Source organism: Suricata suricatta, chromosome 5, assembly GCF_006229205.1.
Source record: "Suricata suricatta isolate VVHF042 chromosome 5, meerkat_22Aug2017_6uvM2_HiC, whole genome shotgun sequence".
In the NCBI taxonomy this organism is placed as follows: domain Eukaryota; kingdom Metazoa; phylum Chordata; class Mammalia; order Carnivora; family Herpestidae; genus Suricata; species Suricata suricatta.
The window spans coordinates 112790407-112806825 of NC_043704.1; the positions used below are offsets into that span (position 1 = coordinate 112790407).

Below are 16419 nucleotides of genomic sequence, written 5' to 3' on the forward strand. Positions count from 1 at the left end.
AAACCCCATGCATTAGGAATCTATAAATAATATGGTTTGGTGACATATATATACACTAGAACCCTTCAGAGATTTCCAAAAGAATTTATACTGAAAATAAGAAAGCAAGCTAAATTCATTTACCTTCTGTCTGTTTCATTGGATTGTTGGTCTTAGGTGGCTGGTAGTTAACACTCTCTCCACTTTTAGGGTCTGATTCCAGTTTCACGATTAACACTTCTAATTCTGACATGAGAGCAACATATCCAACACAGAAAGAAATTTCAACAGGAATGATGTTATCTATGTGTATAATTAAAGAACGTTCAAAGTCTAATATTGAGAATTCTTCACTAATGAGCTGATACTTCAAACTAAATAAGACTAACTTATTTGTGCAACCAACAAGAAGGTCTCCTTTCATTGGGCAACAGGAAATGCACAAGGGGGCCTCAGAAAGTGGCATTTCAATGATAGACATCTGGTCTCTGAAGGTGTCGCTGAAGGGTGCCTCCACTTTATGTCCAACCATCCGGATACACACGCGACAGTTTTCAGTCCTCTTACTTCTCCAGTTCACATACGCTCGTAGAAACGTAGCTTTGTTTTTCTCTTCAATTGCTGCCAAATAGTCTCCTGAGAAGAAAGTAAGATTACACTTAGAACATGCAATTAGAAACAACCCCTTACCTTGTGCCATGCAAAGGAACTATTAGTGAATTCTAATGTGAATGGCTGAATTAAACCTTGATCAAACAAAACCCTAACCAATAGGATCTTAGGTATATGTATGTGTGTATATATATTATTTTTTTAATTAAAAATTTTTTATTTTTTTAAGGTTTTATTTATTTTTGAGAGAGAGAGAGAGAGAGAGAGAGAGAGAGAGACAGCATGAGCAGGGGAGGGTCAGAGAGAGAGGGAGACACAAACTCCAAAGACAGGCTCCAGGCTCTGAGCTAGCTGTCAGCACAGAGCCTGACACGGGGCTTGAACCCACGAACTGCAAGGTTATGACCTGAGCTGAAGCTGGACGCTCTACCGTCTGAGACACCCAGGTGCCCCTATATTTAATTTTTTTTAATGTTTACTATTTTTGAGAGACAGAGCGTGAGTGGGAGAGAGTCAGAGAGAGAGGGAGACACAGAATCCAAAGCAAGCTCTGAGCTCTGAGCTGTCAGCACAGAGCCCAAAGCAGGGCTCAGACTCAAGAACTGTGAGATCATGACCTGAGCCAAAGTTGGATGCTTAACTAACTGAGCCACCCAGATGCCTCCTGGACTTTAGGTATATTTTTAACTGACCTTAGGCATTTAGGTTCTGAAATAAATCTCTCCCCATGATGTCTTCAGATAATCCATTAGTGATTCATGTAGTTTACATAGAAAGTTTACAGTTTTCCTTATCTCAGCTCTGAATCTTTCCTGTAGCTCTGAATCCCCTTTCCCACATGTCACACCTTCCTGTCAACTCTGAGAAACAGGATAAAGCTGAACATATTGAGTAAAACTTAAATCCAAGTTGATTTTCCCTCAATTGTTGATTTTATTATATTTTTTAAATGATAATTTTGTAGTTATTCTCTTTTGTGAGAAATCAAAGGGGTAAAGAGATACAAAAAGAAAAGCATAAGCCCTCCCCCTGCAGTCCAATCTGTGAGGCGCCAGTGTTAACACACAGCCTGGTACGCGTCCTGCTACACTTTTCTCAAATACACACAGACCACAGAGCAGTGTTTTGTCTTTCTTTTTTCTTTTTTTGCCAAAACGGAATCACACTGAATATATTTAACAGTCTACAACTTCTAAAAATTACCAATAAACCTTTGCCTCCAGGTCAATACATGGGGATCTAATATCCTTTTATTAAAAATTATCTGCATATTGGATGTATACATGTGCTGTAATTTATTAAGCAATTCGCCTATTGATACACATCCAGGTTTTCCCAGTTTTTCTGCCGCTATACTTCATGCTGTAATAAACACGTCTGTATTGGGCCAAAGGGCACGTACATTTTAAATTTTTAGATATTTCCAGATTCAGGACACCTGGGTGGCTCAGTCGGTTAAGCATCTGACTTGATTTAGGCTCAGGTCACGATCTCACAGTCCGTGGGTTTGAGACCCACATCGGGCTCCGTGTTGATTGCACAGAGCCTGCTTGGATTCTCAATCTCTCTCTCTCTTTCCCTCTCTCTGCCTCTCACCCACTTGTGTGTGCACGTGCTTGTTCTCTCTTGCGCTCTTGCTCTCGCTCGCTCTCTCTCTCTCTCACACACACACAATAAATAAATACTTAAAAAAAAAAAACCCAGCTCAAAAAAAAAAAAAATACTGCCAGATTCTATCACAATTACGTAACAGGAATCTTGTTGCCAGCAGCACTGTTTGAACATGCCTGTTTCCCCATTTCCTCACTCGCACTGACTCAATGTGATGCGGAAACGTGGACTCTCAGGGTTATTGTAAGTTATATTTTCCAGACCAGTTCTAAAGCTGGCTGTCTTCTCCCATGTCTATCAGCCAGGTATAATTTATCTTCTGCCAGTTATCTACTTTATTAGAATGTTTGATTTGTTTTTCTTATTAAGAAATAACAACTCCCTGGGTAAAAATGATATTAATTTTTTGTTGCTCATAAATAGCAAATTGTTTTTGGTAGTCTATTCTTGGACATTTGACTTCACTTATGGCATCTTTGACCACAGTAAAAATAGATATGTATGTAGTCAGATATGTATAATTTCCTGCGTGGCCTCTGAGCTTCCTAATTTGCTTAAACAGTCTCCCATGTCCTCCAAATTACACAGTTATACTTTTTATTTTAGTGGCTTTTTAATTTAAAATTTTAATCTTTAGAACTTTGAGGGGGAGAAACATCAAGGATTTTTCAAATGTAGAATCTACTATTTACTAACATTATCTGCTAAGTAAGCCCTTTTCCAATGAACTGAAACGCTGCTGTCAGCATCAGGACTTCCCTGGACACACGCAGCAAGCAAGCAGCCCCTTTCTGCAGACCCTCACTGGGCTGGTCAGGTCCCCTCCTCATCCGACATGAGCCAACCTTCCAGACAGGCAAGGCTTTTCCTGATGCTGGTTCCTCTGACCACAGAAATGGAACCTGCACCTGATCATTCCCTGGGAATCCTGGCAGAATGCCTAAATGTGCCCTGCAGACTCCATAAATTTTCTTACTCCATTCCAGAGACATTTGGATGGAGTTGGGTCTAAAGATGCCTTGTAGCCTCCATCTTCCTAGAATTTCTTCAATAAATGATTTTTGTTTTTTATTTTTTTAAGTTTATTTATTTTGGGGGGGAGAGGGAGAGAATGTTGGGGAGAGGTACAGAGCAAGAGAGAATCTCAAGCAGGCTCTGCGCTGTCAGGGCAGAGCCCAACTCGGGGCTCCATCCCATGACCTGTCAGATCATGACCTGAGCTGAAATCAAGAGTTGGATGCTTAACTGACTGAGCCATCCAGGAGCCCCTTCAGTTAATGGTCTTTAAAAACATTTTATTGCAGTAAAATATACATAACATAAAATTTACCATTTTCACCATTTCTGAGTGTCCAATTCTGTGGTATTAAGTACACTCACATTGTTGTCCACCAATCATCGTCACCCCTCTCTAGAACTTTTTCATCTTCCTCAAAACTCTGTACCTCTTAAACAGTAACCGCCCATCCTCCCCACCCCCAGACTCTGGCAGTGATCATTCTACCTTCTGTCTCACTCCAGGTACCTCATGTAAACTGAATTGCACAATATTTGTCCTTTTGTGTCTGGCTTATTTCACTTATCATAATGTCTTCAAGGTTCATTTGTGTTGTGAAATGTATCAGAGTTTCCTTCTTCTTTAAGGCTGAATAATATTTGATTCTATGTTTACTTATTTGTAAGGAAGGACACTTAGGATGTTTCCATGTCTTGGCTATTAGAAATAATACTACAATGAGCATGCAGGTACAGATCTGCATATGCCACATTTTGTGCATCTTTTCATCACATGATGGACATTTGGGTTGCTTTCACTTCTTGGCTCTCATAAACAATGCTACTATAAACATCGGTGTGCAAATATCTGCACAAGTCCCTGTTTTCAATTACTTTGTTTCTATACTTCCAGAAGTGAAACTGTGGGATCATAAGGTAATCCTACGTTTAATTTTTTGAGAAACACCACACGGTTTTCCACAGCAGCCCTATCATTGCACAGGGGTTTCAATTTCTCCACATTCACACCAACACTTGCTATTTTCTTTCTTTTTATAAATAATAGGCATCCTAATGGCTGTGAAGTGGTATCTCACTACGAGTTTGACTTGCACATCCCTGGTGATAATGATGTTAAGTATCTTTTCATGGGCTTGTTGGCCTCTGAAGAAATGCCTATTTGGCCATTTTTGAATTGGCTTTTGTTGTTGTGATTAAGTTATTGGAGTTCTTTATATATTCTGGATATTAATCCCTTGTTGGATACATGCTTTGCAAGTATTTTCTTCCATTCTGTGGACTGCCTTATCAATCTGTTGTTAGTGTCCTACTGTCTTTTATAGATGTGAGAAAGTTTTAATTTGGCGCTATCCCATTGACATTATTCTTTTGTTGCCTGTGCTTTGCATATTCAAGTTAGTAAATGAATTTTAAAGCCAAGAATATTTTTTTTAATTTTATTTATTTTTGAGAGACAGAGAGAGAAAGTGCAAGCAGGGGAGGGTCAGAAAGAGAGAGAGGCACAGAATCCGAAGCAGGCTCCAGGCTCTGAGCTAGCTGTCAGCACAGAGCCCAACGCGGGGCTTGAACCCACGAACCATGAGATCATGACCTGAGCCGAAGCCGGATGCTCAACCGACTGAGCCACCCAGGAGCCCCAAGAATATTTTTTTAGTTGAGCAAAATTGTTTTATTCATGCATCTATAAACACATACCTACTTCACTGATAAAGTTTGTATATCTTTTATATATAATCTCCAAACTGTAGATAGTGCCGATATTGTTGCGTATGTCTTCATATTAATAACTTGTTTTATAAATGATGAATCAGAACTTGCTAAGTGTCTTTACCTGGCAAGCATTATGACCAGAGACTTAGAGTTCTCTCAGTTAATCCTCACAACAAACCTTCAGGATACAATCTCATTCTCCATTTTATAGATCAGGTATCTGGGACTCAGACAAGCTAGGTAACTGGCCTAAAGCAACACAGCCAACAAATGATAGAACTGGGACTTAAACATGGATCTGGTTAGCTCAACAGCTGATGCTCATTCCCCAATAATACTATTCCTCAAAATGTTAAAAAAGAGATACAAGTCTAGAGGAGTCTGTGGAGGTTAATAGTTCTGTATGAAAGAAAGAAACTAAACTCTTTTAATTTAATTTATTTAAACAGACAAAACCAGTTTGCCTATTTCTCTCACAGGACCCACCAATTAGCTTTGGGTTTTTTTCCTACTTCTATATTCTATATATAAAAAATCATATTGTATTTGTCTGACTTACAAACTTTTTAAGCATTATATGGTCAGGACTTTATTTATTTTACAACAGCTTCTGTCTTTGTTAAGTAAATTAGAAAAATGTTCTCGTATTTGTTCTTTTTTTTAACGTTTATTTACTTTTGAGAAAGAGAGAGAGAGAGAGAGAGAGAGAGAGAGAGAGAGAGAGAGAGAATAAGGTGGGGGAGGGGCAAGAGAAAGGGAGACAGAATCCAAAGCAGGCTCAAGGCTCTGAGTTGTCAGCACAGAGCCCAACGCTGGGCTCGAACCCACAAACCATGAGATCATGACCTGAGCTGAAGTTGGACGCTTAACCGACTGAGCCACCCAGGTGCCGCTCTCATATTTATTCTTAAGCTACGAGTCACTGATTTTTAAAAATAAGAAACTTCCTGGTTAACACTAATACGAGATTAAGGAAAAGGCAGCACTCCTATGACAAAATTGACATCAGAAGGCAGAAGTAATAAAGGATGCATTAAAATACATTTTATGGCTTTAGAAAAGTTAAAAGGCAGAAGGGCTTGGGAGGGATGTAACAGACTCATTTAATACACTTGTGCTAAAGAACAGGCAGTGATGGCCATGTGGCCTTGTCCTCCCTGCCCTACCCTCTTCAGACACCCCATGAGCAAGTGTCTAACACCAGAGCTCCCCACACAGCAGTCAGCCCTGGCTACCAGGTCTTTCTCCTTTGGGAGCAGTCAGTTCTCATGTCTCCTCTTCCTCACTCCACACAGAAAGCCTAAACTAAGTTTTCATTACTGATAGTGATGTAAGGGACACCATCCTTCAAAATCTCTACCTACTTTCTCCCTAACACCCCAAACTTTTAAAAAGAGAGAATGACATCTGACTAATTAGAGATTAAAAAATGAAAATGTTTTCTAATTGGGTAAGAGAGCTGCAAAGCTCTTATAGTAAATACAAATGGCTGATGTAAAATTCACTCTGTGTTTGACAGGGAGAGATTTGCAAAAGAGATTTGCTAGGCACTTACAGCAGGAATCCCCATGTCTACGTTACTGTGAATGGGGAGAAAGAGACCAAAAGGAAAAAGCTGGAAAGTGGAAGACAAGTTATCTGGATATCAGCATAGCTGGGAGTCAGCTTTGTGTAGGCTAATAGAAGCTGTACCCAAGGATTGTACCCTGTGTTCTTCAAGCTAAAGACTGAAAGTTACCCTTGAGCTATCTGACCCATGCTAAGGCCATACCACATGACTCCTGAACTTTCTTTAGGGCAGCCAACTGGATTATAAAAACATCTTTGTTGTTCAAGGCCTCATTAATCAGGTTACTATGCTACTCGCTGCTTCCAGCAGCCATTATGGCTCTAGGTCAGAGGTTCTCAATCTTGGCTAAATATTCGACCAATCCCAGTGCTGGGCCATGCCCCTGGAAACTGACAGTTTTTCTGAGGTTACGGTCCAGGCATCCACGTTTTTTCAAGTTCCCCTAGGTGATTCTGATGCAGAAGTAGTAACATCTAAGGGTTCCCAAAATCACCACAATTCACAGACAAGAAAACCAGAGGCTTACAACATGCCTGCCATTTCCAATTCTAGAATAAATATTGATTTGGTAGAATAGGTCAAATCATGTAAATATGTCTGCCTGTCTCTGTCTCTGCCCCTCTCTGTCTTTCTCACACACACACACACACACACACACACACACACACACACCCCACACCCCACACCTTGATACTGATAAGTTTGCCACTCAAAAGATCTCTTGAAGGTGAGAACTTCCATGCTTAAAAGGGGAGCTAGATGAGGAAAACTACCAATATTGAAAGATGATTAAAAGAAAGATTTCAGCAGAAATACCAAAGTCAGAATCTTCTGCTGATAGAGGACATACAGATCTAATGAGTGGTTTTCAAACGTATCTGTGGACCAGTGGGGCCTTCTGTTGATGTCTTCACTAGTCAAAAAAAAAAAAAAAAAAAAAAGTAATAATAACAGCATAGTAAGTTGCTCATAAAGCAAAGACATCCAATGTTTCAGGCTGTTTTTTCTTTTATGGTTTCAATAAATAGTCGGGCTTTTCATTTTTAAAAATATGTATCTTTACTCGACAAAATGAACAGTCATATACATCATACTATGTATGATACCCCATAGTTTTTTACTGAGCCACAAAATCCCAATGTCTAAAAGTCACTGATATAGTAATTCAACTTTTTTTTAAAATAGAGACTGAGACCCAAAAGTTTCTATACACTCACACCCAACCAGTTGCAGACACAGTAGGAATTAGAGATCCAGGTCCATGCTTCTAACTTCATTAGTAAGCCCCTCAGCCATAAGCTTTTCCACCATAAATACTGCCACTTATACATTTACACCACTCTTGAAAAGTAGGAATCATTGGGGTGCCTGGGTGGCTCAGTTGGCTAAGCCTCCGACTTCAGCTCAGGTCATGATCTCACGGTTCCTGGGTTTGAACCCTGCGTCAGGCTTTGTGCTGACACCTAGCTCAGAGCCTGGAGCCTGTCATTCGAATTCTGTGTCTCTCTCACTCTCTGACCCTCTCCTGCTTGCACTGTCTCTCAAAAATAAATTAAAAAAAATATATATATATATATATATATATAAAAGAAAAGCAGGAATCAAACTTTTTTTAATGTTTATGTATTTATTTTTGAGAGAGAGAGAAAGAGAGAGCGCGCAAGTGGGAGAGGGGGTGGGGACACACACACACACACACACACACACACACACAAAATCCAAAGGACGCTCCAAGTGTAAGCTGTCAGCACAGAGCCTGAGGCGGGGCTCAAACTCATGAACCGTGAGATCATGACCTGAGCCGAAATCTGACTGCCTAACCAACTGAGCCACCCAGGCACCCCGCAGGGATCAAACTTTAAGTGTATTATTAGGCAGTTAATAGGTAAATCCTTCTGTAATCTAAGTACCACCTATTTTTAAATGTTAGATTTTTCTAAAATAGAGACATACCCACACAATACCTGGTATATCTCTTGGTGCTGCTTCACATTTCGGTGGGAAAAGGGTAATGGATGCTTTTACACTGTTTTTTGGGGGGGAGGGGTCTATGGCAGCAGTTCCACGTATATAGATAGATTTAAAACCCAGCATATAATGTGAGCTTTCAAAAACCGACAGGTGGATAAAGGTAAAGATGTAAAACGACTGGCCATGAGTTGGCATATTTATTGAAGCTGGGAGTACTGGGGTGCAGGATACTATTCTCCCTCCTTTCGTACGTGTTTGAAATTTTGAGTTTGGGTTTTTTGTAGTTTTATTGTTTGCTTTTAAGTGCCTGGGTTGAGTGGAACCCAGTCACCCAACCACGGGCCGGGCCGTTCTGATGAGCACGCGAGATAAAAAGCAGTCAGTGCCGCAACCCGCCCTCTCCCCAACCCCCCACTAGAAGCAGGCGCTCAGCTGCGGTTGCCACGACTACCACGGCGCAGCTCCGAGCACCTTCACCAATCAGCCGCCCGACCCCCAACACCAAGTTCCGGGAGGTACTAAGACCTTCCTCCACCCAGAGTGCCGCCGAGGACGCTCGGTCCTCTAGGAAGGAGGCCCCAAGCCGGGGTCTGGGCACGCCTTGGCCTCGCCGTTACTCACCGGCCTCGCTGTAGGCCAGGCACAGCACCCTGCCCAGCGTGGAAAAGGCGCACCTCGGCTGGCACAACTCCTGTCCCGCCACTGCGAACGCCTCCACCTTACAGCCTGCCGCCACGAAGAGCGCGTCCCGTCCGCCGCCGCAGAACCGCTCGGGCTCCAATTTGCAGGGCACCACCTGCTGCGACCCGAACGGGTGCAGATTATACAGTTGCACCATCCTGGCGACCCACTACGGGGCAGCCCGGCGGTGCCGGCTCCCGCCTGCACGCCCCGCGGGGCGCCCGGAGACCCCGTGACGGTCGCCGAGGCTGGACCACTTCCGCCAGCGATTGCACAGAGCCGAGTCACGTGAGCTCTACTCGGGTCGCCTGCGGCTCCCCTTCTTAAAGTGGCTGCTACGGGCCCTGGGCTGGGCTGGGGAGGAGTCGCCCCCGCCCGGCGCGCCACGCCCCACAGGCGCCTAGTCCGGGGACTTGGACCCAGCCGCCCTGTGCTGGCACCGCTCCGCGCTGCGCGGTTGACCGGCACAGAGGCTTCTGTGTCTTTCCTTTGTCATTTCCAGGTCCTGCTTTGGGCTGGGCGAGATGTTTAGTCCCTTGAGTACGTTTAAACATTTGATCACCTGGGATCTTGTATCATTTTGTATTTGGCTCAGGGGGATCACTCATGTCTCCCCAGAGCCTGTGAGCTTCTGGAGAATAGGGCTGGGGAAACTGAAGTGCAGTAGTGCACCCGGCTCAACTCCAGGCTACACTTACAGAAGCGGTGTTTGTTGGGAAGGGCAACACTTAGAATGTGCTTAGCAAAAGAAAAAAAAATTTTATTATTATTATTTTTTTTTGCTAAAGTATCGTGGACGTCACCTAGTAAACACATATTTGAGAAAAGATTAGTTTGAGCTACAGAGGATGGAAGAGGTGAACTCCACCAGCTCTCAGTCCAGTGCACCTAAGATTATCCTGCAATCTGGCCTGTACCTATTCCTGATGTCTCATTGTGGAGCTTGTGGTTGCAATCCCAATTAAAAAAACAACAACAAAACAAGACAAAACACATTTAGATGGGGTTCCCGGGGTGGCTAAGTCAGTTAAGCATCCAATGCTTGATCTCAGCTCCGTTCTTGGTCTCAGGGTGGTGAATTCAGGTCTCACGTTGGGCTCCGTGCAGGGCGTGGAGCCTACTTAAAAAACAAAAACACACATTTAGATGAAGTGAGCATTGGAACTACTCTTTACAATTTATCCAGAAAATAATGTATGTAAGTATGGATTAAGGAATGCTCTCTTACTTTTGGTGTCTTTACTTATGCAGAGTTAAAATTAGAAGGAAGGGCACATTTTCCTTTGTTCAAATTCTGTTTGTCACCCCACAAGCCCTTTCTTCCAAGAATTTACAAATTAGGTGCAATTGGATTGAAGTTGAACTCTACCTTCTTTCCTGTGCCATCTAGATGAATAAAAGTACCCCTTAGGAGTATGGTACTCTCCTTCACCTAATCCAACTAGTAGGAACTCTTTGGGATACACCATTCACCAAATTCAGTGAGGCCGAGAATTGGACAAGGAAGTTACTCTGTCCATCAAGCTAGGGCAGAAAACTTATAGAAGGCTCCTATAGAAAACAAAGAGCCTAAGAACTGCTTACAGTAACTCATTTAGATACAACACTCATGAACATCCCTTTCTCCACAAATATATGCCATATTCTTTTTAAATTTTCTTCTTCAAGACTGAAAATTATAATTTCTGGACTAAATTAAAATTTTAAGACTAAAATTACAATCTTATTGTAATTTCTCCTGCATTAAAAATGTCTATTTTGGAGAAAGAAGTGAGATTTGCCCACAGCAGAACCCCAATCCCTTCTAGAGAGAGCCACTGCACCTGGCTTGTTTAAGATTCTTAAGGAATAGACATGACGGCCAAGGGAAGGTGGGAGGTGTGCCTGGCTTCCACATACGTCAGCACCTACAAGCAGGAGTTGCATGCTTGTATTCTTGTTACAAATGCAGGGACAGCAATGGGCAGACCATAATTTCCTTCTGGGAGGCTGTATTGGTCTTCTAGGGTAGCCATAGCAAAATACCACAGACTAGAGAGTTTAAACAGCAGATTTTTTTTTTCACAATTCTGAAGGTCAGACGTCCAAGGTCATAGTGTCTGCAGTTCTGGCTTTTCCTAACGCTTCTTTCCTTGGCTTGTAGAGAGCCACTGTCATGATCCATTTGGGCTGCTATAGCAAAATATCATAGACTAGGAAGCTTATAAACAACAGAACTATATTTCTCACAGTTCAGGAGGCTGGGTATTCCAGGATCAAGGTGCCAGCATAGAGTAGGATCAGAGTCCTCTTTGAGGTAGTAGACTGCTGACTTCTTGCTGTGTTCTCACTTAATGGAAGGGGCTAGGGAGCTCTGTGGAAGCTCTTTTATAAAAGCACTAATCCTACTCATCAGAGTTCCAACCTCATGACTTAATCAGCCCCAAAGGCTCTACCTTTTATCACCATCGCATTGGGCATTTAAGATTCCAATATGTGCTCAGCAGCATTTATCATTAGAGAAATGCAAGTCAAAACTACCATTAGAGACCACTATGTATTTATTATAATAGCTAAAATTAAAAAGGCTGATCATAGCAAGTGTTGGTGGGGACATGGAGCAACATCCATGGGGAGGTGGATGTCAAATGGTATAATAATTTTTGAAACAGTTTGGCAGTCTCAGAAAATTAGACGTTACACCTACCATATGGTCCAACCATTCTACACCTAATTCTCTTACCCAAGAGATCTGAAGGCAGGCATATATCCTTAAAAAGACTTGTACATTCTCACGGCAGCATTATGTGTAATAGTCACAAATGGAAAACCCTAAAATCCATCAACAGATGAATGGTTAAATAAATTTTGTTTTATCCGTACAATGAAATACTACTCAGCAATAAAAAGGAATGCACTATTGGTACATACAACAACACACATAGATTGCAAAATAATTATGCTGAGTGAAAGAAACCCAAAAAAATAGAATGTACTCTTCTTTAAATAGATGATTCTATTTATATAAAATTCAAGAAAATACAAACTATAGTAACAGACAACATTGGCTGCCTGGGTCTGAGAGAGAGATAAGGAGGTGACCAAGATTACAAAGGAACATGGGTAAACTTTGGGAATGATGGGTATGTCCATTATCTTGATTTATGTAATGGTTTCTTGGTGAATACATAGGTCATAGCTTATCAGATTGTGTACTTTAAATATGTGGATTTTTTTAAAGACTACAAGACATGTAAGAGCTGAGATTTACTCAAATCATATTGCTAATTAGAGGCAAAGTGAAGCTCATTGTATGAACCTCAATTATTTAATAGTACTTCATTAAGTATTTCTTTTAGAATTTAAAATAAGAATGATGTTGACTGGAGTTCAGTGGTAAATAATGTGTTCTAAGTTATTTGCTATATTAAGGAAAACATTTTAAAATTCTAAAGACTAAAAAAAATTTTTAATAAGGGCAAGCACCTAAGTGGCTCAGTTGGTTAAGTGTCTGACTTTGGCTCATGTCATGATTTCAAGGTTCCTGAGTTTGAGCTTCGTATCCAGCTCTCCGCTGTCAGTTCCATGGAGCTGCTTTAGATCCTTTGGCTCCCTCTCTCTCTCTGCCCCTCTCCTACTTGTTCTCTGTCTCTCAGAAATAATTAAACTTTTTTTTTTTTTTTAATTAAGAGAAAGAGAAACAGGGATGCCTGGGAGGCTCAGTCAGTTAAGCGTCTGACTTTGGCTCAGGTCATGATCTTGTGGTTTGTGAGTTTGAGCAGTGTGTCGGGCTCTGTGCTGACAGCTCAGAGCCTGGAGCCTGCTTCATATTCTGTGTCTCCCCATCTCTCTGCCCCTCCCCTGCTCATACTCTGTCCCTCTCTGTCTCTCAATAATAAATTTAAAAACGTTTAAAAATTTTATAGAAAAGAGAAATAGAAACAGACAGTGCCACTTTTATGCTCAGAACGTTCCAATGGCATCTCATGATATTCAGATCACAACTAATTTTTCTTGGCCTGCGAGCCCCTACATGCTCTAGTCCACCTCATCCTCTCTCCAACCTCATTTCCTTTCATGGTGCCATAGACACAGAAGCCCTCTCTCTGTTTTCTGAACATCCGGTACTCATTCTCTTAGGATTTTAGCACTTGCTGTTGCCTGTACCTAGAACCTGTTCCCAGACTTACTGTCTTCCTTCTCTTTAGGTCCTCTCTAATATTACTTCCCTGACATTCCATGTAACATGCCTTCCAGACCGTGTGAACTCACTTTTCTTCTTTATGGATTTACTGAATGAAAGAGTAATAATCACAAATGCAACTCTAGAAGACATATTATTTTAACTGAACCCTCATTGTTAGCAGGAATTTTAGAGGTCGTAAGCAAAAGTAGGTGCCAGCTGTGGAGCTCTTTTGGAAGACTGCCAGGACCTTGCCTGGGCATCCCTGATCTCCACTGGTGGCCTGGCATTTAGACCCCAGCATGTGCAAAACTAGGGCATTCCGAGGCTGTTACTCAGACAATAAAGTGACACAAAGATCATAATCTTTTATTCAAGTGGACCCTACTATGTTTAGTGTTTAGATCAGTTTGCTGGCATCTATAAAAATGTAGAGTTGCTTTCAAAATCACACCATGCATTTCATTTATTGATCAACCCACACTTGTGCTATGGGTACCCCCACCATTTGCTAGTACCTCATCATTTGTTAACAGACTGGGAAGAGTTAGTGAAGTTGGATTGGCCATCTTTCACCCTGAAGAAAAGTTTGGGATTGGTTTCTACATTTGTGGGATTGGTGAATATAACAAGCCTGGAGACAGACATCAAGGCATCATACAGAGACCAGAAGGAATATAGAGCAGTGCTTTCTTGCATGTTCACTCCTGAGCCTCTTCCACATAAAATGCGGTCCTTTCAGTTTTCTGCCGTAGCAGAAAATTGGTCTCCCTCTTTGACCTCCATGACTTTCTTCCTTTTTCTGGTAACGTTCCCAGGCCCACGGAGCACAGAATAGAGTGCGCAACATATACAGAGTAATCACAGCACATGCTCGTCTGATCTCTTCCATGTCCCAATTCCCCACTGAAAAAACTTTTAGGGTCTTTCACAGTGTTTTGCTTTCATGGGACATTTATAGTTATTTTAATCATTCCAGTTAAAAATATAGAAGTCAAAACACACTGTGTTTTAAAAACATGAATGTTCAGTGCATCTTTGAGAATTGCCACTCGGGAAACACCTATCTAAAGGAACAAAGTATTCCGGCTCAGAATTTCTTACTGGTATATCACCTCATGTCTTTTTGCAGTCTTTCACTCAAAGAGGCCAACTAACTAGGGCACAAAGCAGGGTAGGCAAGCCATTCTGAAAGTTTAAAATACCAAATGTTATTAAAGTAGAACCTAGGGATTTCTATAGCAACCCAAGTATAATGGTGTCCAGAACTTGTCTTGGGCTTTAAAGAAAAGGTGAATGATAGTTTAGAATGCCAGGTAGGGGGGCACCCGGGTGACTAAGTCAGTTAAGCGTCTGACCCTTGATTTCTGCTCAGGTCATGATCTCATGGTTCCTGAGATCAAGCCCCATGTTGGGCTCCATGTTGACAGTTTGAAGTCTGCTTGGGCTTCTCTCTCTCCCTCTCTTTTTGACTCTTTTCCTGCTCATGCTCTCTTTCTCTTTTTCTCAGAATAAAAATAAACATTTAGAATGTCAGGTAGCAACAGCACATATGCCCAAATTGCCACCAAAACCAACGTTTACTCCCATTTTTCTACTGTCCTGCATGGCACAAGACAACATCCACATGGGCCTTTGATTTCTTCACCCTGGTGCCTTCACTGAGGCCCAGCCAGGCCGGTGGTGTCCTTTCTTTCTGCAGCTTCCATCCCTACCCAGTCTTTGCCTTGTGATTCCTTCTCCCACAGGACTACTCCTAAAATCAATCTTCAGGTACCTGAGTTTTGAATATATTTACTCCTACTTAATGCTAGGAAAACAAAACAAATAGGCAGAAACAGTAAATAACAAAGATGTGTAAATTTCAAAAGTCACAAATTCTCACAAAGTTCTCAGAATAGTCCTCTGAGCTACAGTTGTCAATTTCCCTAAAGAATGCAAATGTCTCTCTCTCTCTCTCTCTCTCTCACACACACACACACACACACACACACACTTCCCTCCCTACCTTTTCACCTAATAAAGCAGGACTAATGAAATAGATGCCTCCTTTGCTCAGAGAGACAATTTACATTTCTGGTGACCTCCAGATTACGTTATGCCTAGCTTACCCTAGCTCACTCAGTTTCTATCATAGTCAAGAGCAGCTCCTCCTGGGGTGCCTGGGTGGCTCAGTTGGTTAAGTGTCCGACTCTTGGTTTTGGTTCCGGTCACAATCTCACAGTTTCATGAGTTTGACTCTGCATTGGCAGCGTGGAGCCTGCTTGGGATTCTCTCTCTCCCTTTCACTCTGCCCCTCCCCCACTTACACTCTGTCTGTCTGTCTGTCTGTCTCTGTCTCTCAAAATAAAAATAAATAAACGTAAAAAAAAAAAAGAGAGAGAGTAGCCCCTCCTGGAATTTCCTTATGTGGAATGACTCCTAACTTGAAAGAACACATATATATGTGTTACCACACCGGCAAACATATATAAATTAACTATACCTCGTATAAATACATCTATTTCATGAGTTAACATTATTTTTCTATGAACTATGAACTAACAGAATTTTCTATGAACTACCTGTATTAATTTTTTAAGATGTATCTGTTAAATACATATACTTGCAATTGCTGGCTTTGTATTGCTTCTGTCATGAGAGTCCAATCCTGTATCTTTTCAGAGTTATTCTTGGGAATAATTTTATGGTAGAAACTGGATTTTTGACAAAATATTTTTAAATGTTTGTTTTTGAGAGAGCGAACAAGGAGGGGCAGAGAGAGAGGGGAAGACAAAATATTTTAAGTGACCATTTTCTTGTTTCTGGGCCAGACAAGTCCTAATAAAGGTAATATATAAACAGGTTATCTGATTATCTGTATAAAAATCCCATTGTACAAAATCTTTAGTCTTTTCATTAGTTATATATTTCTTAAACCAAATAGACACTTGGCACTAAACCAGTGGTTCACAAACCTGAGTATGCATCAGACATTCGTGGAGGGCTTGTTAAATTACTTTTTGCTGTGTTCACCCCTACTTTCTTTTTTTTTTTTCATTTTTTTTTAAATGTTTTATTTATTTTTGATACAGCGAGAGATAGAGCATGAGAGGGGAGGGGCAGA

The 16419-nt window shown here is 41.4% G+C and overlaps 1 protein-coding gene across 5 annotated transcripts in view; it reads right to left on the minus strand.

Annotated features, from left to right (window-relative positions):
• Positions 1–9434, minus strand: part of HPS3 (HPS3 biogenesis of lysosomal organelles complex 2 subunit 1) — a 42244-nt gene extending 32810 nt beyond the window's left edge. For 3 of the 5 annotated variants that reach the window (XR_003908822.1, XM_029940079.1, XM_029940080.1), the window contains exons 1-2: positions 9092–9434; positions 124–615 (exon numbers count right to left, since the gene is read on the minus strand). Coding sequence is in view for 3 of the 5 variants with exons in the window: in XM_029940079.1 (XP_029795939.1) it covers positions 124–615; positions 9092–9308 (709 nt within the window). In the remaining 2 variants the exon portion in view is untranslated. The remainder of the gene's footprint in view (positions 1–123; positions 616–9091) is intronic. The other 2 variants (XR_003908821.1, XM_029940078.1) reach the window with 1 other exon arrangement.
• Between the last annotated feature and the right edge of the window lie 6985 nt (positions 9435–16419).